The sequence below is a fragment of the Dermochelys coriacea genome, chromosome 9 (genome assembly GCF_009764565.3).
Source record: "Dermochelys coriacea isolate rDerCor1 chromosome 9, rDerCor1.pri.v4, whole genome shotgun sequence".
Taxonomy (NCBI): domain Eukaryota; kingdom Metazoa; phylum Chordata; order Testudines; family Dermochelyidae; genus Dermochelys; species Dermochelys coriacea.
The window spans coordinates 17,968,305-17,990,454 of NC_050076.1; the positions used below are offsets into that span (position 1 = coordinate 17,968,305).

At 47.0% G+C, this 22,150-nt stretch overlaps 1 protein-coding gene across 1 annotated transcript in view; it reads right to left on the reverse strand.

Moving 5' to 3' along the window:
* Positions 1-22,150, reverse strand: part of LOC119861396 (multiple epidermal growth factor-like domains protein 6) — a 309,492-nt gene that overhangs the window by 99,214 nt on the left and 188,128 nt on the right. Inside the window, exon 6 of the mRNA XM_043492338.1 lies at positions 12,159-12,281. Coding sequence (XP_043348273.1) covers positions 12,159-12,281 — 123 coding nt within the window. The remainder of the gene's footprint in view (positions 1-12,158; positions 12,282-22,150) is intronic.

Sequence of the window (22,150 nt, forward strand, 5' to 3'; positions counted from 1 at the left end):
TGTAACCAACCTACAAAACACCCTCCAAACCTCTTTAGCCCTTGCTAAAGAAAACCTACAGGATGCTCAAAAAGAGCAAAAAGCCTGGTATGATAAACATACCAGAGAGCATTCCTTCAAAGTAGGGGACCAGGTCATGGTCTTAAAGGCGCTCCAGGCCGATAAAATGGAAGTGTCGTGGGAAGGGCCATTCACGGTCCAGGAGTGCCTGGGAGCTGTTAATTATCTCATAGCATTCCCCACCTCCAATAAGGTGTACCATATTAATTCTCTAAAGCCCTTTTATTCCAGAGAATTAAAGGTTTGTCAGTTTACAGCCCAGGGAGGAGATGACGCTGAGTGGCCTAAGGGTGTCTACTACGAAGGGAAAAGTGCTGGTGGCGTGAAAGAGGTGAACCTCTCCATGACCCTTGGACATATGCAGTGACAGTAGGTCAAGGAGCTGTGCACTAGCTATGCGCCGACATTCTCAGCCACCCCAGGACTGACTGAACGAGCATACCACTCCATTGACATAGGTAATGCTCACCCAATTAAAGTCCAACCTTACTGGGTGTCTCCTCAAGCTAAAACTGCTATAGAATGGGAGATCCAGGATATGCTACAGATGGGTGTAATCCGCCCCTCTGGAAGTGCCTGGGCATCTCCAGTGGTTCTAGTTCCCAAACCAGATGGGGAGATACATTTTTGCATGGACTACCATAAGCTAAATGCTGTAACTCGCCCAGACAACTGTCCAATGCCATGCACAGAAGAAATATTAGAGAAACTGGGATGGGCCCAGTTCATTTCTACCTTGGACTTAACCAAGGGGTACTGACAGGTACCACTAGATGAAACCGCCAAGGAAAGGTCAGCCTTCACCACACATGTCAGGCTGTATGAATTTAATGTACTCCCTTTCAGGCTGTGGAATGCACCCGCCACCTTCCAAAGACTTGTAGATGGTCTCCTAGTGGGATTAGGAGAATATGCAGTCTTTTCCTTGACGATGTGGCCATATTTTCGGATTCCTGGGCAGAACACCTGGAACATCTACAAAAAGTCTTCGAGTGCATAAGGGAGGCAGGACTAATTGTTAAGGCTAAGAAGTGTGAAATAGGCCTAAACAGAGTGACTTACCTTGGACACCAGGTGGGTCAAGGAACTATCAACCCCCAAAGGCCAAAGTGGATGCTATCCAAAAGTGGCTTGTCCCAAAGTCAAAGAAACAGGTCCAATCCTTCTTAGGCTTGGCTGGATATTACAGGCGATTTGTACCATAATATGGCCAAATCACCCCACTGACAGACCTAATCAAAAAGAAACTGCCAAACGCCATTCAGCGGACCGAAGAGTGTCAGAAGGCCTTTAACTAGCTTAAAGCGACACTCATGTCTGACTCTGTGCTAAGGGCCTGTCATAAATATAAAGGGAAGGGTAAACACCTTTAAATCCCTCCTGGCCAGAGGAAAACCCCTTTCACCTGTAAAGGGTTAAGAAGCTAGGATAACCTTGCTGGCACCTGACCAAAACGACCAATGAGGAGACAAGATACATTCAAAGCTGGAGGGGGCGGGGAAGAAAGGTTCTCTCTGTCTGTGGGTTGTTTTTGCCGGGACCAGAGCAGGAATGCAGGTTAGAACTCCTGTAAAGGGCTAATAAGCAATCTAGTTAGATACGCGTTAGATTCTGTTTTGTTTAAATGACTGATAAAATAAGTTGTGCTGAATGGAATGTATATTCCTGTTTTTGTGTCTTTTTGTAACTTAAGGTTTTGCCTAGAGGAATTCTCTCTGTTTTGAATCTGATTACCCTGTACGGTATTTACCATCCTGATTTTACAGAGGTGATTCTTTTACTTTTTCTTTAATTAAAATTCTTCTTTTAAGAACCTGATTGCTTTTTCATTGTTCCTAAGATCCAAGGGTTTGGGTCTGTGTTCACCTATGCAAATTGGTGAGGATTTTTATCTAGCCTTCCCCAGGAAAGGGGGTGTAGGGCTTGGGGGGATTTTGGGGGGAAAGACGTTTCCAAGTGGGCTCTTTCCCTGTTATATATTTGTTAGACACTTGGTGGTGGCAGCAATAAAGTCCAGGGACAAAAGGTAAAATAGTTTGTACCTTGGGGAAGTTTTAACCTAAGGTGGTAAAAATAAGCTTAGGGGGGTTTTCATGCAGGTCTCCACATCTGTACCCTAGAGTTCAGAGTGGGGAAGGAAACTTGACATATTCGAATTGTTTTTCCAGATCCAACCAGCTGTCATAGAATCATAGAATCATAGAATATCAGGGTTGGAAGGGACCCCAGAAGGTCATCTAGTCCAACCCCCTGCTCAAAGCAGGACCAAGTCCCAGTTAAATCATCCCAGCCAGGGCTTTGTCAAGCCTGACCTTAAAAACCTCTAAGGAAGGAGATTCTACCACCTCCCTAGGTAACGCATTCCAGTGTTTCACCACCCTCTTAGTGAAAAAGTTTTTCCTAATATCCAATCTAAACCTCCCCCATTGCAACTTGAGACCATTACTCCTCGTTCTGTCATCTGCTACCATTGAGAACAGTCTAGAGCCATCCTCTTTGAAACCCCCTTTCAGGTAGTTGAAAGCAGCTATCAAATCCCCCCTCATTCTTCTCTTCTGCAGACTAAACAATCCCAGCTCCCTCAGCCTCTCCTCATAAGTCATGTGCTCTAGACCCCTAATCATTTTTGTTGCCCTTCGTTGTACTCTTTCCAATTTATCCACATCCTTCCTGTAGTGTGGGGCCCAAAACTGGACACAGTACTCCAGATGAGGCCTCACCAGTGTCGAATAGAGGGGAACGATCACGTCCCTTGATCTGCTCGCTATGCCCCTACTTATACATCCCAAAATGCCATTGGCCTTCTTGGCAACAAGGGCACACTGCTGACTCATATCCATGTCCATCCAGACCAGTATCCTGTTATTGACAGTGGCCAGTGCCAGATGCTTCAGAGGAAGATGCCAGAATTTCCATAATGGACAACCCTGGAATAACATTTTAATAGGGAAAGTTTCTTCCTAATCCCTGTCAGTTAGTGTTTGGCTTATGCGCCGATGCATGAGAGTTTCTTATAGCCTTTATATTTTTTATCCTGTTTAAATAGTTGAAACTAAACAGCTTCTAATCTTTTCATATCTTTATTATGACCCTGTCTTTTCAGGTGTATCTCTCTCCATGCTGCTGATCATTCTTGTCATTCGTCTCTGGACTCTTCAGTATTTATCTGTATCATTTTTGAGACGAGATAACCAGAATTGAGTACAGCATTCAAAATAAGATTTGAATACTTTTGTCACAAATACTTGCATGTGTGGATTAAAGTTCAATTTCTTTGAATTGGGGAGGACTGGAAACTTGCCATCTGTGGTTATTTGTGTTAGTAGAAAACATGATTGCAAGTTGTTCACAGTAAGTAAATGAAAAAGGTCAAGCCCATGGGACAGGTCAATTCATTTGAACATTTGCCATTGCTTTCTGGGCATTATCATCTCTCTTTTTTCCCAAACCAGTTTATTCATCTCGAGTATGAAGTTGCTTGACCACTACGGGCCAAATTCTGTGCTCACAGTGCTATAATTCAGAAGTAACCAAATTGACTTCAGTGGAGATACCCTTGGTTCACCCTAGTATGAGCACTGGATTTGGCTACCTTCCCTTCATTCACTGAAAAATACCAATGGTTCCAGCCAAATCTGGACAGTTATTTCCCATAAATTGATGAGTTTGGTTTCTTGAACGTGTTGCCTTTCCTTTACCCGTTTCCCTAGTCTCCAAACAAATGAGCCAAGATATGATTTAAACATCTCCTTACTTTGAATTGCTTTTAAGTCCCCAAAATGTTGAACTCTTTGCTTGTGTATAAACCCACAACAGAGCTAAAAGGACTAGTTTTTTATTTAAAAAAAATCCTCCCACATCCTGAATAATGGTATAGTTTGTGTTTGTTCTAGTTATGCCAATAAATGTATTGCTGCAAATACTAGAAATGACCAACACCACATTTAGCTATTCTTAAAGCATGCCCAAGTGACTGAATACATGAAGTGAAAGGAAGAAAAGAATATGCGTGAATGAATTCAGCAGATGTGACACAATCATACCTAATTGAGCTGTTTTTCTCATATTAACTAGACATTAAATGGGATTTAAAACAACTAAAACAAACAGAACTGTTTTCTTCCCTAAATGTGTAGCTTTACAAAACATTTTAATCCTTTTTACCAAGTTTGACTACTGCTATTGGACTTGTATGGTAATTTCTCTTGAGATACAAGGGAAATATCTTTTTATTTTTTTTTAGCATGACGTGGCAGTACGGATCTCTTTTAGTAAACAGCATCGAAGGTAAGAAAACCAGGATCTGGTAATCCTTTCACAAATGTAAAACTTGTTATTCCATTCACTTCCACCAGATGAGATGTGGGTGCACCTTGTGCTCTCATTCACATCAATCTAAAACAGCAGAAGCTCTGTGCTATAATCAGTGGATTCATATCAGTAAAACTGAGAGGAGGATTTGGATTCTCTTTCTCCCCCCAGTCTGAGGAGTAAATTCTGCACCTATTTAATGCCCACTCAGCCTCACAGCTGAAGTCAATCTGCAAGAGATCAGAATCTGGCCTTTCGCCTAATCATAGAATCATAGAATCATAGAATATCAGGGTTGGAAGGGACCCCAGAAGGTCATCTAGTCCAACCCCCTGCTCACAGCAGGACCAAGTCCCAGTTAAATCATCCTAGCCAGGGCTTTGTCAAGCCTGACCTTAAAAACCTCTAAGGAAGGAGATTCTACCACCTCCCTAGGTAACGCATTCCAGTGTTTCACCACCCTCTTAGTGAAAAAGTTTTTCCTAATATCCAATCTAAACCTCCCCCATTGCAACTTGAGACCATTACTCCTCGTTCTGTCATCTGCTACCATTGAGAACAGTCTAGAGCCATCCTCTTTGAAACCCCCTTTCAGGTAGTTGAAAGCAGCTATCAAATCCCCCCTCATTCTTCTCTTCTGCAGACTAAACAATCCCAGCTCCCTCAGCCTCTCCTCATAAGTCATGTGCTCTAGACCCCTAATCATTTTTGTTGCCCTTCGCTGTACTCTTTCCAATTTATCCACATCCTTCTTGTAGTGTGGGGCCCAAAACTGGACACAGTACTCCAGATGAGGCCTCACCAGTGTCGAATAGAGGGGAACGATCACGTCCCTCGATCTGCTCGCTATGCCCCTACTTATACATCCCAAAATGCCATTGGCCTTCTTGGCAACAAGGGCACACTGCTGACTCATATCCAGCTTCTCGTCCACTGTCACCCCTAGGTCCTTTTCCGCAGAACTGCTGCCGAGCCATTCGGTCCCTAGTCTGTAGCGGTGCATTGGATTCTTCCATCCTAAGTGCAGGACCCTGCACTTATCCTTATTGAACCTCATTAGATTTCTTTTGGCCCAATCCTCCAATTTGTCTAGGTCCTTCTGTATCCTATCCCTCCCCTCCAGCGTATCTACCACTCCTCCCAGTTTAGTATCATCCGCAAATTTGCTGAGAGTGCAATCCACACCATCCTCCAGATCATTTATGAAGATATTGAACAAAACGGGCCCCAGGACCGACCCCTGGGGCACTCCACTTGACACCGGCTGCCAACTAGACATGGAGCCATTGATCACTACCCGTTGAGCCCGACAATCTAGCCAGCTTTCTACCCACCTTATAGTGCATTCATCCGGCCCATACTTCCTTAACTTGCTGACAAGAATGCTGTGGGAGACTGTGTCAAAAGCTTTGCTAAAGTCAAGAAACAATACATCCACTGCTTTCCCTTCATCCACAGAACCAGTAATCTCATCATAAAAGGCGATTAGATTAGTCAGGCATGACCTTCCCTTGGTGAATCCATGCGGACTGTTCCTGATCACTTTCCTCTCCTCTAAGTGCTTCAGGATTGATTCTTTGAGGACCTGCTCCATGATTTTTCCAGGGACTGAGGTGAGGCTGACTGGCCTGTAGTTCCCAGGATCCTCCTTCTTCCCTTTTTTAAAGATGGGCACTACATTAGCCTTTTTCCAGTCATCCGGGACTTCCCCCGTTCGCCACGAGTTTTCAAAGATAATGGCCAAGGGCTCTGCAATCACAGCCGCCAATTCCTTCAGCACTCTCGGATGCAATTCGTCCGGCCCCATGGACTTGTGCACGTCCAGCTTTTCTAAATAGTCCCTAACCACCTCTATCTCTACAGAGGGCTGGCCATCTCTTCCCCATTTTGTGATGCCCAGCACAGCAGTCTGGGAGCTGACCTTGTTAGTGAAAACAGAGGCAAAAAAAGCATTGAGTACATTAGCTTTTTCCACATCCTCTGTCACTAGCTTGCCTCCCTCATTCAGTAAGGGGCCCACACTTTCCTTGGCTTTCTTCTTGTTGCCAACATACCTGAAGAAACCCTTCTTGTTACTCTTGACATCTCTTGCTAGCTGCAGCTCCAGGTGCGATTTGGCCCTCCTGATATCTTTCCTACATGCCCGAGCAATATTTTTATACTCTTCCCTGGTCATATGTCCAACCTTCCACTTCTTGTAAGCTTCTTTTTTATGTTTAAGATCCGCTAGGATTTCACCATTAAGCCAAGCTGGTCGCCTGCCATATTTACTATTCTTTCGACTCATCGGGATGGTTTGTCCCTGTAACCTCAACAGGGATTCCTTGAAATACAGCCAGCTCTCCTGGACTCCCTTCCCTTTCATGTTAGTCCCCCAGGGGATCCTGGCCATCTGTTCCCTGAGGGAGTCAAAGTCTGCTTTCCTGAAGTCCAGGGTCCGTATCCTGCTGCTTACCTTTCTTCCCTGCGTCAGGATCCTGAACTCAACCAACTCATGGTCACTGCCTCCCAGATTCCCATCCACTTTTGCTTCCCCCACTAATTCTACCCGGTTTGTGAGCAGCAGGTCAAGAAAAGCGCTCCCCCTAGTTGGCTCCCCTAGCACTTGCACCAGGAAATTGTCCCCTACGCTTTCCAAAAACTTCCTGGATTGTCTATGCACCGCTGTATTGCTCTCCCAGCAGATATCAGGAAAATTAAAGTCACCCATGAGAATCAGGGCATGCGATCTAGTAGCTTCCGTGAGTTGCCGGAAGAAAGCCTCATCCACCTCATCCCCCTGGTCCGGTGGTCTATAGCAGACTCCCACCATGACATCACTCTTGTTGCACACACTTCTAAACTTAATCCAGAGACACTCAGGTTTTTCCACAGTTTCGTACCGGAGCTCTGAGCAGTCATACTGCTCCCTTACATACAGTGCTACTCCCCCACCTTTTCTGCCCTGCCTGTCCTTCCTGAACAGTTTATAACCATCCATGACTGTACTCCAGTCATGTGAGTTATCCCACCAAGTCTCTGTTATTCCAATCACGTCATAATTCCTTGACATCACCAGGACCTCCAGTTCTCCCTGCTTGTTTCCAAGGCTTTGTGCATTTGTATATAAGCACTTGAGATAACCTGTTGATCGCCCCTCATTCCCAGTATGAGGCAGGAGCCCTCCCCTCACTTAATCCTTGTGAAGAAAATAAGGACACAGTTGTTACCACTCATTCAAAACAAGAAATAAATAAATAAAAAAATAAATAAGCAAGCGCACCCTGGGAGGCAAGCACATGTTAATTGCTAGGTTGCAGTGTTGGGTCCAGGATATGGGATTTCACCAACAGAAGTTGGAACAATCAAAGATATTCCCTCACCCACTTTGTCCCTCAAGTGCTAGTTGCTGTCAGGGTTCCCTCCCCACTCTGAACTCTGGGGTACAGATGTGGGGACCCACATGAAAGACCACCTAAGCTTATTTCTACAAGCTTAGGTTAAAAACTTCCCTGAGGCACAAATCCTCTCCTTGTCCTTGGATGGTATTGCTGCCACCACCAAGTGATTTAGATAAAAATTCAGGAAAGGGTCACTTGGAGCCCCTATTCCCCCAAAATATTCCCCCAAGGCCCTTCACCCCCTTTCCTGGGGAGGCTTGAGAATAATATACTAACCAATTGGTTACAATGTGGGCACAGACCAAACCCCTTGGTTTTTAGGACACTGAAAATCAATCAGGTTCTTAAAAGAAGAATTTTATTTATAAAAAAAAGTAAGAGAATCACACCTGTAAAATCGGGATGGAAGGTAACTTTACAGGGTAAATAAAAAGATTTAAAACACAGAGGATTCCCCTCTGACTCTACTTCCCAGTTACAAAACAGGAATGAAATTACCTTTTAGCATAGGGAAAATTCACAAGCTAAAACAAAAGATAATCTAACGCATTTCCTTGCCCTTACTTACAATTTTTGTATTAGATGGATCATTTTAGGTATGTTTTCAGGAGATATTTTACCTTTCTGGTCTCTCTCCATCCAGAGAGGGAACAAACAAAGAGAGCACAAACAAAACCTCCCCACGCCCCTCAGATTTGAAAGTATCTTCATTCTTTATTGGTCATTGTGGTCGGGTGCCAACCAGGTTATTTGAGCTTCTTAACTCCTTACAGGTAATGGGATTCAGTACATCTGGCCAGGAGGGATTTTATTTTACTCATACATCAAGGTTGTTACTCTTCCCTTTATATTTATGACAATTGTCCATCTGAAACAATATACCATTTTAAGATTCTTAAATTAAAAAGCAGCATCCTTCCTTCCCTCAGCCATGTGGCCTTTAGCAAAGATACTGTGGGGAGGAAACCACCACAGACTGAAGCTGGCACAGCAGCTTCAGGAACAGCTTAAGCAGGGATACAGTCCTGCGGTTTCGACAAACAGATGTTTTCTGGCCAAAAATCATGTTGTTGAAAAACTGCTGACCAACTCCGGCCATCAGATTGCTTTCTGCAGTTTCACTCTGAACATTCTCTCCCTTCTGCAGACTGGATGTTGCTCCACACTCTCCCTCTTGATTTCCAGTCTCTTCCTTCTCCTTCCCTTCTTTAATGCATCTCCCGTGGCTCTTTGCAGCACATGATATTAAAACACTGTGTGATTTAATTATTAACCAATCTAATTTATTAAACAATCAGGATGCTTTTACTATGTTACTACCCAATTGGTCAGTCCTTTTGCTGTGAGACTAATAAATAGTAAATGAAACAATGAATTCATACTGGGCATCATGACCCCAGGGAGGCTCTTTTGGGTAACAATGATCGCTAATTTGGCTCCTGAACCACTGACGTCTAAGGAAAGGAGTACTAGTGGCACCTTAACAAATTTATTTGAGCATAAGCTTTCGTGAGGATCCAATGAAGTGAGCTGTAGCTCATGAAAGCTTATACTCAGATAAATTTGTTAGTCTTTAAGGTGCCACTAGTACTCCTTTTCTTTTTGCGAATACAGACTAACACGGCTGCTACACTGAAACCTGACGTCTAAGTGTTATTGTACTACCTAATAGGCACTACCATAATAAACATGATTATAAATAAATAAAGACATTATTCTAGTGACCAAAACTTGCTATCTGGTACTGTTTGGTGGTGTAAGTCAGTGGTTTTCAATCTGTCTCGACTACTGTATCCCTTTCAGGAGTCTGAAGCCCGAGCCCTGCTGCCTGAGGCTGAAGCATATAACTTAGTTTTGTGGAAGACCCCTATGGCATGAGGCCCTGGGCAATTGCCACCACATAATGCTGGCCCTGCACTTCTGATCCCCCCCTTAAACCCATCCTGAGACTCCCCTAGGGTCATGATCCCCAGGTTGATAAACACTAATCTAGATGAGTTGACATACCCCCGGAAGATCTCTGCATACCCTCAGGGGTACACGTGTCCCTGGTTGAGAACCACTGATGAATAGAGTTTGGTAGTGTCACGACAGTTCCCAGTGGGCAGGATTCATAAAAACTGTCATCACAACTGGAACCCTACCACAGTCTGAGCAGAGAGGCAAAGGCCTGAAATGAGCTTTGGAGATTCACCCATCCCCTTACCCAAGATATGACCCCTCCAGGTCAGAGTTGAGTAATGCAGTGTGTGGAAGATAGCACTGCTACTGCCCACACTCTGCCAGTAATAACTGTAATAATCAGGGCACCATTAAGACAACTTGCACAATCACTAAATTCACATATAAACTTTTGTAGTAGTAGAAAAAACCTATAATCTGGGGTTTTTAGGAATAGATTAAACAAAAAGCAATGTGCTTTGTCTGTAGCCTTTTCTATTTTAAAACTCTGGCTCTTGTACCCAGTAGTACAACATTGATTTTGTTGACTGAGCAAAGCAAAGTCTTACACACTTGAGTTGCGTGTTATATCTTCATCACCAGCAGGACTGCAGCAGATCAAGGAGTTGGTCTAGGAGTGAAATGTAGCTGTTCAAGGACAGTTTTAGACACTCCTGTGGGAATTCTGCACCAATGCTCTATGAAGAATTTGTGCAGAATTAATGTTCTGCACAGAATTTCATCTTTCCCTGAAGAATTGGTGCTGCAGAGCTGCTGTCCAACTCTAGGGGCTGCTGGACCCAGCAGACCACATCTCTCTAGCTCTCAAATACAGGGGGGACAGGGAAAGTGAAAGCTGTGGCTCCCAGCATGTCCTGAAGGAAGGAGGAAGCATGCAGGAAACTCTGTACAAACCGAGTCCCAGCATCAGGCTGTTTCTCTCTCTGGATCCCTGGGGGGTAGGGGTGTCTGGGAATGCGGGGGGTGTGTCCCATGGCTGGGGTCTGGGAGGAAGGTGGTGCGATATCTGGGATGGGGGTACCCCGCAGCTGGGCTTTGCGGAGTAGGACGTGTGGGTGTCAGAAACCACAGGGGAAGAGCTTTCCCCAAGATGTGCCCTGCTGGCACACCCAGACTGAGGCACCCACCAAACATAATAGAGAACAGGAACTGGGTCATCGTAGGGTTTTCTTTAACTTTCTCCAGGGAGAATTTTTGTTGTTATTTGTATTGTTACAGACATATTTTCTGACTGTATTTTGAAATAAATTACCAAAATAATTGAAACTGGTGCGATTATATTGTGTTATTTTGACAAATAAAATATACAGAATTTTGTAGAATTTTAAAATACTGTGCATAGAATTTTAAAATTTTTGGTGCAGAATTCCCTCGAGTATTTAGAGAGTGAGGCGGCTACACTCTGAGTGAGGAACAGATTGAGGAGTTTGATTGAGGGAGATGTGGCTACAGTGGGAATAAAGAACTATCCAGACTGGATCAAAGGTATACAGCACTATCAACCAACTGAACGACATCATGGAATACACTTAGCTCCAGAAGCACAGACCTCTACTCTGCAAGTTAAAGGTTCAGCACAAAATAAATACTGCAGCATGTGGCCATGATTAAGAGTTCTGTGTGCATCATGCATTTATCCCAATATGTTCTGTGGATAAGATTTAAAACAAAACCCAAACAAACATACAGAACCTGGTACCTTGAGAAATATTTAAATGCTGACCTATTTTTAACATAAAAATTCATAACAAAGGAGAAGTTAAAGAAGAGGGAGTGGGTGCAGGGGGAAGGCTGGTGATTTATGCACTCACCATAAGTCAAAACTGACCTTTGAGGCAGTATCTAAATAATTCTTACCCCGTGGAAAGGATCCGCCACCTTACTCAAAAAAACAACCTTCAACACCAGCTGTTTCTCCAGCTACCACCCTCTCTCCCTTCAAACTCATCTAGTAGGCAGTTTACAACTGTTGCCTTGAGTTCCTCTCCTCCAAGTCAAGCCTTGATCTCCTCCAACTCCTCTGCCCACTCTACTTCATTAGACCTGCTTTCACCAGTCATTAATGACCTCTTGTCCATATCTTAGAACTTCTACTTCCACATCATCCTCCTGACCTCTTTGTGGCTTTCAACATGGCTAATAACACCCAGTTGCTTGACATGCTCTACTTCTTTCCCTCGGCTTTCATGACACAATTTGTGAAATCTCACAGGGTCAGAGCCTGAGGTGGTATCTCTGCTTATCGTGCAGTTATTACTTACAGCAAAATATCCATCACTGGTTAGGTTGGAGAACAGAACTAAATGTTGGAAAAGTCTGTAATTGTTTGTATTTTTTTCCCCCAATTACAATTTTTACTATAGAAAATAACACAACCTATTTTCCTACACTTGTAGCTCTCTTTTCCCTGAAATAAGCCTCAAGCTAGGTGTAATATTTACTTACCTAGGCAGGTGCGTCCATCAGCATGGAGTCTGTATCCCATATCACATATGCAATAGAAGGAGTCCGGAGTGTTAACACAGCTCTGCTGGCAGCCTCCATTTACTACTGCACATTCATTAACATCTAGAGAAGGAAGACAGATGGTGGAGATTACAATGTCATTTTAATGCCAGCCTCAGAGAAGATACATTATTTCTCTTGGACAGTAGATAGCATGTAAGTAGTGCAGCTCTTATATTGATGCTGCAGCTGATCTTTACATTGATCTAATTTGCTTCTGATGCATAAACAAAACATTGAAGATGGAAACTTTGAGCTCTTCATAGTTCCAGAGAACTGGCATTGCCTGGCTTCTCTCTGCTTCATAAGTACTTGATAATTGAACAGATCTGTGACACGCATGCTTCCTTGGGAGCAGGAAAAAGATATAGGGAAAGAAATACAATAACCTAACACATATAAGCTTGCAGTCACCATGGGATAAATATCTGGCATTTGAAGATGCTATATGAAGATTTCCTTTTGTGTAAAGCCCTTAATTCTACTAGTTGGGGTCCTTTTGGGCAATGAGGCAGAGTACTGAAGAAGAAGGGGGAAAAAAAGACATGTAAGAACACAGGTAATGTTTTAATTTGTTAATAAACTATTTCTTTCACTAATTTTATCTATTTTGGGCCTGCATTTGCTTCTACTGAAGCCAATGGGAGCCTTAGAATTGACTTCAGTGGAAGCAGGAGCAATATCTTGCGTCACACAACTTCTGTGACCTCTATTTCCTTGAACTCTAGCTGATGTTCTTGATGGTTACTTTAATATTTTTTCCTTTCTCAAATGGCCTGAGAATCTTGAAAGAGCTGTTATCCATTCATCTCCACCTCTGAGCACAAAGCAAGCAATTTTCTACGTCTCTCACTTCATAAAAGCGCTTTGTGCTATACTCTGGGCTATAACTCAAATTTCTTTCAGAAAAAGAGGGAAAATGCCATTGAATCAGCTTGAGAACATTTCTTAAATCTTCTGCCTGACAGTAAGGGTAAGTTGGGAGGACAAACTTTAGTACATTTGCAGCCATAACAGGTTTTAAGTAGATCTGCAAAACCGAACATTTTACAAGATTCTGAAGGGTTCTGGATAAGCAGCTTCCATATCTTTTTAGCAACACTAGCAGAGTTTAAATCGCGTCATATTGGAGTATTGATGCCACTGAATCAAAAATCACCACAGAAGTTTCTAGGGGGGCCTGATCCAAAATTTATGGAGACTCCTGTTGGCTTCAACAGGCTTTGGATCAGGTGCTAGGAGTGCCTGAAAATGCTTACCTATCCAGCCACACATAAATGGAATGTGGGTGAGGAGCCTGAGTTTCAAGTCAATACAGGCCTTGCCTACACTGGTGGCGGTGTCTAGGGTATGTGTAACTACACGCCACAATGAAAAGAAGGTTGCATCCACACTGTGGTGTGTGGTTACACATGGCAGCGAAAGGCTCTGGAAAAGCTGCCAGAGCCTTTTATTGTGGAGAGAAAAGGCTCTGTCAGTGCCAGAGCAGTGCCTCACCGTCTACACTGCTATGTACACCTGTGCTGGGAGGGCGTGAAGTATGTACTCTACTTCCTGCCATAAGTGTAGGCATAGCCTAAGAGGGAGCCCATAAAGAGAGTTAAGTCTGAAACTGTTACTGGGGGGAAATGTATTTTGAATGAGAAACACTGAGTAGAGAGAATCAGGAAAATGAGGCTGGAGAGGGAGATTTTTTTTCATTATATGTTTGAAGAAAAGTGTCTTGTTTTTATATTCACATTGTTATATTTCTGCTTTGCATTTAACTTTGTATGGTTTATGTTTTTAATGCTTTTAGGTTTATTTCATTTAAAAAAATCTAATAAAAATTAAATGAAAAAGGAAAAGTTTTAAAGATGACTCAGAAAGACAAGACTTCCTAAGCTTCTCCTGGCCATAAGGAAATGTTTTTATAACGTTCAAAGTTAATATTTCACATGTGAAATTCACTCATCTAACATAAAGCCCTGGTGTTGACTAGTGTTTAAATTCAGACCATTTACCTACATAAATCAATTACCACCCCCTCTCTCAAATATGCTATTTTATTAGGCTACATACTGTATACTTCCCTCCGGCTAGAGACATCTGGAATCTTTTTCTTATTAAGAGAAGTTGTTTGAAATGTAAACAGTAAACATAGCATGCTATTCATCTTCATGTATATTACACAATGTCATGTTAAGAATTCATTTATGAACTTTTTTCTCATTGATAATAATACATCAGAAAAGTCACATAATCCACTTCTTTAAAAATGCTGAGAAACTGTATAAAAATAATTGTCAAGATAATTAAAAGCTACTGTTACAAGAATCCTTTTATCTGCCCAATAAATGGCATTTTCACCTTAAATCATATGTCCAGTTATTGCTAAAAAGTATCAAGAGAAAATAAAAACCCAGAAACTAGTTGCCAAAATGCTTTTACCAACTATGGTAAAGAATTTAAAAACAAAAACAAAAAACAAACAAAAATTGAACAACAAGGTTAAAGAAAAAAAACTAGGAAGCAGCAGAACTATGAGACATAATATTAGGCGTTTTTCTCAAGAATCTTCATTCCAGTAAACTCTCAAGTATACAAGAAAAGACAAATTATCCAACATGCAAAATATGGCTGTAAAATGGGATGCCTGCTCTTCTTAATAAATGGAAAGGACACGCAAAGGTCAAGATATTATTAACAAAAGCAGTGGCCTAAAGTTCGAGGCCTAAATCCAGTTTTAAATATTTAAATAAGTGACTTGATTTTCAAGAAGGGCTGTGCACCCAACAGCTCCAACAGACTTCTGTGATTCTTCAAACGTTGCCTACTTTTCTCTATAGTCAACATTTTACTTGAGTTGAAGACATAACTCATCAACCTCACTTTGATGTACTTGTTCCTCATTAACTTCTCTGATGTTTCAATATTTCTAGAGCTACAAGTCCAACTTCCAAGCTGCTGGGTGCTTTGCATTTTTGAAAAATCAGGCTATTTATTTCAGTACTTAAGTAAGGACTTAGGCCCCTAACTTTAAGCCCCCATTTTTTTTAAATCTTGGCCAAAATCCTTTGCAGGCAACGAATACGTTAATAAAGATCCCATTTTGGTTTACTTCAAAGAACACTTCTTTGCTGTCAATGGGTTTTGAAGAGTAATACATTAAAAGACAAATGATTAAGTTTCCCTGCAGCAGGGGGAAAAAGGGCGCAAGATCAATGAGTGAGGGACACAATAATTCCATTGCTGTCTTCTTCGGATGCTATGTGAATGACAAAGCTGACAGTGGGCAATCCCTTTAGTTTAAGGCTTTCTCTGCAGGATCAATATTTTATTAAATAAATGTTCAGAGATTCCTTCATGGACTACAGATAACAAAAAACACACAAGACACAGCTGCCTCTCATTAACTCCTGCATCTCAGGATCAGGAAACTGCTTTGCCCCCAGTTACAGAAAAAAATGCCGTAATTATTTAGTCTATTAAGCATTCTGAGGGCCAGATGCTAACTCTAGGACACAGTCTACACTTGAGTATTAACAGTGTAACTATTTCGGATAGGAATGTGAATCTTTTTACCAGCTAGCTATACTGGTATGACCTCTGGTGCAGTCTGAGCCTTTGTCTACACTAGCACTTTTGTCAGTAAAAAATTTGTCACAGGGGTGTGGAAAAAAAACCCAAACACCCTGACCCCCTTATGAAGTACCTTAGCTCGAACAAAAAGGTCTCATTGCCTTCTCCATCATGTTTCCTAAACCTCTATTCCTGACCCTCATGAGTTCTCAGGGGAAAGGAGCGGCAGATGTTGCATTTGGCGGAGATGAGGGCCTCACCCAGGCACTAGAGGCAGAGTTGATGTTCAGCACTCACAGAAAAGGAGCAAGGGCAAGAAACAGAGTTTTTGAACCCTGGAACTCTGAGCATAATCCCAGCCTTCACAGTGGGGACAACCCTGGGGGTGGTGGTGAATGTGGGAAATAACTATCTAACAACACTATCTTAGAAAAATAGTGAAACAATTTACAATATATTTACAGAAATAACACAGGAGAAAGGAGCTGAGGACATCAAAGATTCCTACTCACACCATGTGGTGGTAAGAAGGAACTGGAAAGGCATTGTCCCATACCACTCTTTTAGGCCTTTGGTTCAGAGCATGAGGTAAACTATGTGTGGGCCAATGGACACTGCTTGCAAAAAAATTCCAGACTCAGGCGCAAGGGGCATGCATGTGTACCCACAAATGGAATATACATGGGGATCATCACTCAAAGAAGAATTCAAGCTAACCATGCACAGCTAAGGTGACTCTTCATTGGTTTGTACTGAAGGACAAACTGTATCTCTTTTAGAAAAGTTGCACATGAAAACTACCTTACCACCTGAGGTTTAGAATGACAAGAAAGATGTATGGCAGTGCTGATTTTTTTTTCCTTCTTTCTTATAATATGCCATGAGCATCAGTTTGGTTTATCCATTCCAAAGAATGTTTAAATTGAATGAGTGGTAGTTTTATGATGTGAAAATAACGTATTGTAACAAAGCTCTGTCCTTGCCTCTGTGGGTCCCGTGTTTCCTGGTGGATTTCGCTAGTTTCAGAGGCTCACTATGACCCTTCACGTAACCCTTCTTTCTCTAGGGACAATGGTCACAGTCTACTGAGTCATTTTCATCATAAGCCAGCGAGGGAGGTGAGGAGAAGTTATCCTTCCTTGAACAGTCTCTGTTGTCTCCCAGTCTCAGTGATTAAACAGGGGGCAAAGGTGGGAAGCCCGGGCCCACCCTCTATTCCAGGCTCCAGCCCAGGGACCCTAATAGTATCAGCTATGGTAGATGACCTTTTAAAAACATGACATGTACAATTCCCTGGGCTACTTCCCCCACAGCAGCCCTCACTTCCTCAAGCTCCACTTCACCCTTACCTCAGGGCCTCCTTCCTGGTGCCTGATATGGTGTGTACTACTCAGCCCTTCCAACAGCGCAACTTCTTCCTACAGCTCCTGACATGCACACCCATCTGACTGACTGAGAAGCTTTCAACTAGTTTCAGCCAGCCCCTGATTGGCTTCAGGTGTCCCAATCAACCTAGCATTCTCCCTGCCTTCTGGAAAGTTCTTAATTAGCCCCAGGTGTCTTAATTGACCTGGAGCAGCTACCATTTCACTTATCCTGGTACCAGGGATTTTTTTAGCCTGCAGCGAATCTCTCTAGCTCCCATTGCTCTCCCATAGCCTTCTAGCTTGGAGGGCGGTGGGAAGCTGCTACTCCTGCTGCTGCTGTGCCCTAAGCTCTCCCTGCTGCTCCAGCTGCTCCCCTGGCTGGACCAGACACCCCTCATTCTCTGCTACTTGGCTGCTGGACCCCCCACTCTTGGGTGCTACTACTGTAACAACTGCAGCCCAGGGGGGGGTCTGCTAGCCCACTCCCCAGAGAGGATGAGTGAGGGACTCCAGCCACTACTGTTGTGGACACCACCACCACCTGAGAGGGGTCCTTTCTGCCTGCCTTGACCACCACCTGGAGTTCCTGGAGCTGCTGCTGCTGTGGAGTCTGCTGCCTGGAGCTGCTGAAGCCCGAGGAGGAGAAGAAGAGGACCATCTACCAGTGGGGGAGCACCTAGAGACTTTGCAGACCACCATGGAGGGGGCCCTAAGATTGAGTAACTTTCAAACTGTGCTCTTGTGGTGGGGGTCATGACTGTGTTTGTAGGGGCACAGGGGGTGCAGCATGGAGCTGCCCCCCGATCCATCTGTGTGTCCCCCCCAACCCCCACCACTACTACCACCACTGCTGCCCCCTCCACCACCCCCACTGGCTTATACCATCTGCCTCAGCTCCTGCCTCTGGACTCAGTTGCTTGCTTGCTTGGCTTGCCATGCCCTATTTCCACTCTTTGGGCCAGAAGCAGCAGCCAGCCTAAAAAGACTTGTGCAAGCGCACAACGGTGCACGTGCCCCCCCCCCAGGACTGCCTACCCCCCAGCTTTGCCCTTTACTACCTGCCCCATTTGCCACTTGTAGCTTTGCCCCCCCTTTTACCCCAGCCCCTCTTACTAGCTTCAGTTTGTTTGCCTGCCCCGCCCATTTCCTTCTGCAGCCTTTGTTTGTTTGCCCCACCCCAGCCTCTGAAGCTAGCCCCTTGGTTTTCCTGTTCTACCTCCAGACCATTTAGCCCCTTGCTCCGTGTGCCCATGCCCCCTCCCATGTGCTTGTGCAACTCCCCATTTTAGTTTCAACCCTTTTCACTGCACCCTGAATGTTGTTGTATCCCCCCTCCCCTAGTGCACCAAGAGGAGCCGGAATTCCACCTTGTGTCGGTGACTGACCCCTAACCCCTGATTGCCCCCCGTCCAGCACAGCCCTTTTGGCGCCCTCCTCCCCTGCCTGCAGCCTAGCGGGGAGGAGTGGTCGACCTGCTTCCCCTTTCCCCTTCTTCTTATGGTATCTCCCCTTTCCTCCCTGCTCATGATGGCGGGGGATGAGATGGGTGGGGCCCCTCCAGCTGCCCGAGCTGCCCCTCCCCCGCCTGCCCCTCCATCACCCCCCAAGCCTCTCACTCCCCCCAAATCTCTACCTCTGCTGCCAAACCATCTGCCACCGCCCCCGCTGGGGCACCAGCAGCGACGGGCACCAGGGTGACCTCCACTGCTGCCATGTCTCTCCCCCGCTCAGATTCGGGGGGAGCCCCCCCAGCTGGCGGGAAGGGCCAGGGGAAGAAGGAGGAGAAGGGCCCCGCTAAAAAGACCAGGCCCTCCATGGCAGGGGCTGCCCCCAATGCCCCGGCCCCACCGCCGGCTGGGGCTTCCCTCCCTGCTGTTCCCTCCACCAGCTCTGCTGGTGTCCCTCCCTTGGCCCCCAGGGCATACGCCCAGGTGGCGGCAGCCCCCCCGCCTGCCGCTTCGTCATCTCTCCCACCCACCGCCTCCACTACCATCTATAGTGGCCGGGGCCCCTTCCCACCATGACCAGGAAGCACGGAGTCCGTTGCCTCCTGGTGCCCCCCTTGCCCCATGTGGAGACCTATGTGTGGGCATTGGCAAGGGTGTTGGGGCCCACGGCCATCGTGGCGGCCTCCAAAATGTATGGCAAGGTCATCTTCTTCTTAACATCGAAGGCCACCGTCCAGGAGGCGGTGGAGAAGGGCCTGGCAGTAGGGGGCGTCTTTGTCCCCTTAGAACCGCTAGAGGACCTGGGCATCCGCCTGGTCCTGACCTCCGTCCCTCCCTTTCTCCCCAATGCTGCCCTGTTACCCACCCTCTCTAACTTGGGGAAGCCCATCTCTGTCATCAGCTCTCTCCCGTTGGGCTGCAAAGACCCCGCCCTCCGTCACATCCTCTCATTCCGCTGGCAAGTGCAGCTTCAACTGCCGCTGCCGACGCGTGATGGAGAGGCGCTGGAGGGGTCTTTCGTAGTCCCCTACTAGGGGGCCCATTACCGGGTGCATTATTCCACAGGGGAGGCCCGGTGCTACCTCTGCCGGGCGATGGGGCACGTCCGGAGGGACTGCCCCTTGGCCTGGCAAGGAGGGGTATCCGAGACCCTTGAGCCCCGGCAGGGCACTGGCCCCGTCATTGCCGGCGCCCTTGGCTGCCCGGCGCCCAAAACCACCCCTCCTCCTTCCCAGTCCACCATTGCTCCCGTTCGGACCCAAGGGGCACCTCCCCAACTATGCCCAGATGAGCGGGAAAGCCCAACCCCCGCTGCTTGCAATCTGGGGGGGGCCATGGAGGAGGGTGCAGCAGGGACACCGCCGGGCATGGGAGAGGGCCCGCCCCAAGGGGAATCTTCCCTCCCTTGTACTGCCCCACCATTACCCCCTCGAGTCCCTGAGTCATCGCCTCTGCCCCCTGACACAACCCCTGCTAGCCAGGCCCCGGATGATGCCATGGGGGGCTGGGCCTTAGTCCAGGGGAAGCGGGGCAAGCGGAAGGCTCGAGCTCCGCTCCTCCCATCTGACGCAGAGGCCCCCCGGAAGACCAGGAAGGGGGGCACCGATGCCGAGCCTTCCGCTCTACCCACGGGTGTGTTCCATCCACCGGAGCCGGCTGGGGATGACGTGGCAGCACTGGAAGGCTGTATCTCCCCTCCACGGGAGTCCCTCCCCTCCAAGACCCCCGAGGCACCATCTGAAACCCCAGTGTGCCCCGAAGCAACCGTCGCATCAGGTACCGGCGGGGAGAATCCCGGGGTGGCGGAAAATGATTTCCCATCTATATATGAGGAGATCGAGGCCCTGGGTCTGACCCCGGTCACGCAGGGGGAGGATGACTCTATGACAGCGGGCCTTGATCTGGGCGACTTCACTCCAGCCCCCCTTTCCCCATGTTCCCTCCCCATAACCGTTGCTTCCGCTCCCACCTCCGAGGAGCCCCTGGACTCCTCCATCAACCCAGCTGCAGAGGGCACCCCGCTGAGAGCCGCTGAGCCTGTTGAGGCGACGGCCAGTGCCACGCGGCTGGAACCTGAGCCACCAGGGGCACCCCTCGTTGGTGAGGAGCATTCGACCTCCTTCCCGGGAGAGGGCCCTATAGAAGAGAGTCCACCTCCTGATGCCATGGCTGCCAAATCAATCAGAGCTTGCGCCCGGCCTCACTGAGAGCCCTCTCCCTGCCCAGACACTCACCCCAACCCTGCCCCTGCCCCTATCCTATCCACCTCCCAAGATGTTATTGCCACCCCTGGGGCTGTCTCCTTCCCTTTTCCAACAGATGAAGCCCAGGGAGCAGCCTTTGTATTTACCCGTCCCGACCCACCAGAGGCTGCTATCCTCCCTCCACTGCCCCCTATCGCCCCAGCATTCAAGCCAAACCATCAGGAGCTCCGTCGGGGGTCTGCACCCTGTCTGCCCATCTCGGTAGGCCACGGGGCTGTACCAAGGGCCCCATTGGGGAGTAACCAGACCGTAACCCCAGTCCCCCCATGCGCTGCGAGAGGAGTTGTGGGAGTTTTTAGAAGACGTCCGTGGCTCCCGCAACAAAGTCCAGCTTGCCCTCCAGCGATGAGGGGACTTTAATCAAATCCTCTGGGCCGCAAAGGCCCTCATGGGGGAGGGTAAAAGGACCGGGAGGCAGGGCGCCGCAGCCTATCAGCGGGTCCGCCTCTTCCGTGACTCCTTACTCACCTACAGGGTAGGTCACAGACTGCTGCGCGGCCCGTTGGGAACCGCGAGCGTCCCTGTCGGCGAGGATCCCCCGCAGCCCTCCTCATGGCACCTCTTACTATCACAACATTGAACACCCGCGGCTGTAGGATGGGTCTCCGCAGGCCCCAGATGCTCTCCTTCCTTTGGGAGGGGGGGGTACTCTGTGGTTTTCCTGCAGGAGACCCATACGGATCTGACCGCTGAAGACAGCTGGCGGCTGGATTGGGGGGACAGGGTCTACTTTAGCCATCTCACAGTTCGTACGGCTGGAGTGGTGACCTTGTTTTCCCCCGACCTAAGGCCCACGGTGCTGGGGGGCGCCGAGGCTGTGCCTGGCCGCCTGCTGCACCTCCAGGTCCACATGGAGGGGCTCGTAGTCAACCTCGTCAACATCTAAGCCCCGGCAGCGAATCCGGAGCGGTTGCAAATCTATCAGCAGGCGTCCGCCTTCCTCATTTATTTATTTATCATGCTTTCATCTTTCACAAGCCCACTCCTCCAGCATCCAGCCAGCCCCATTTTCTGAGCATCATTTAGCCACCATGACAGCCTCCCTCTGCGCGGAGAGGCCGGGGCCAGCCTATTGGCATTTTAACAACAGCTTGCTGGAGGATGCGGGCTTCGTGGCATCCTTCCGGGAGTTCTGGCTGGCCTGGCGAGGGCAGCGGCGTGCCTTTCCCTCGGCGTGGAGGTTGTGGGACCTAGGGAAGGTGCGCGCATGGCTCTTCTGCCGTGACTACACCCGGGGCGCCAGCCGACGGAGGGATGCGGCGATAGAGCAGTTGGAACGGGAGGTCTTGGAG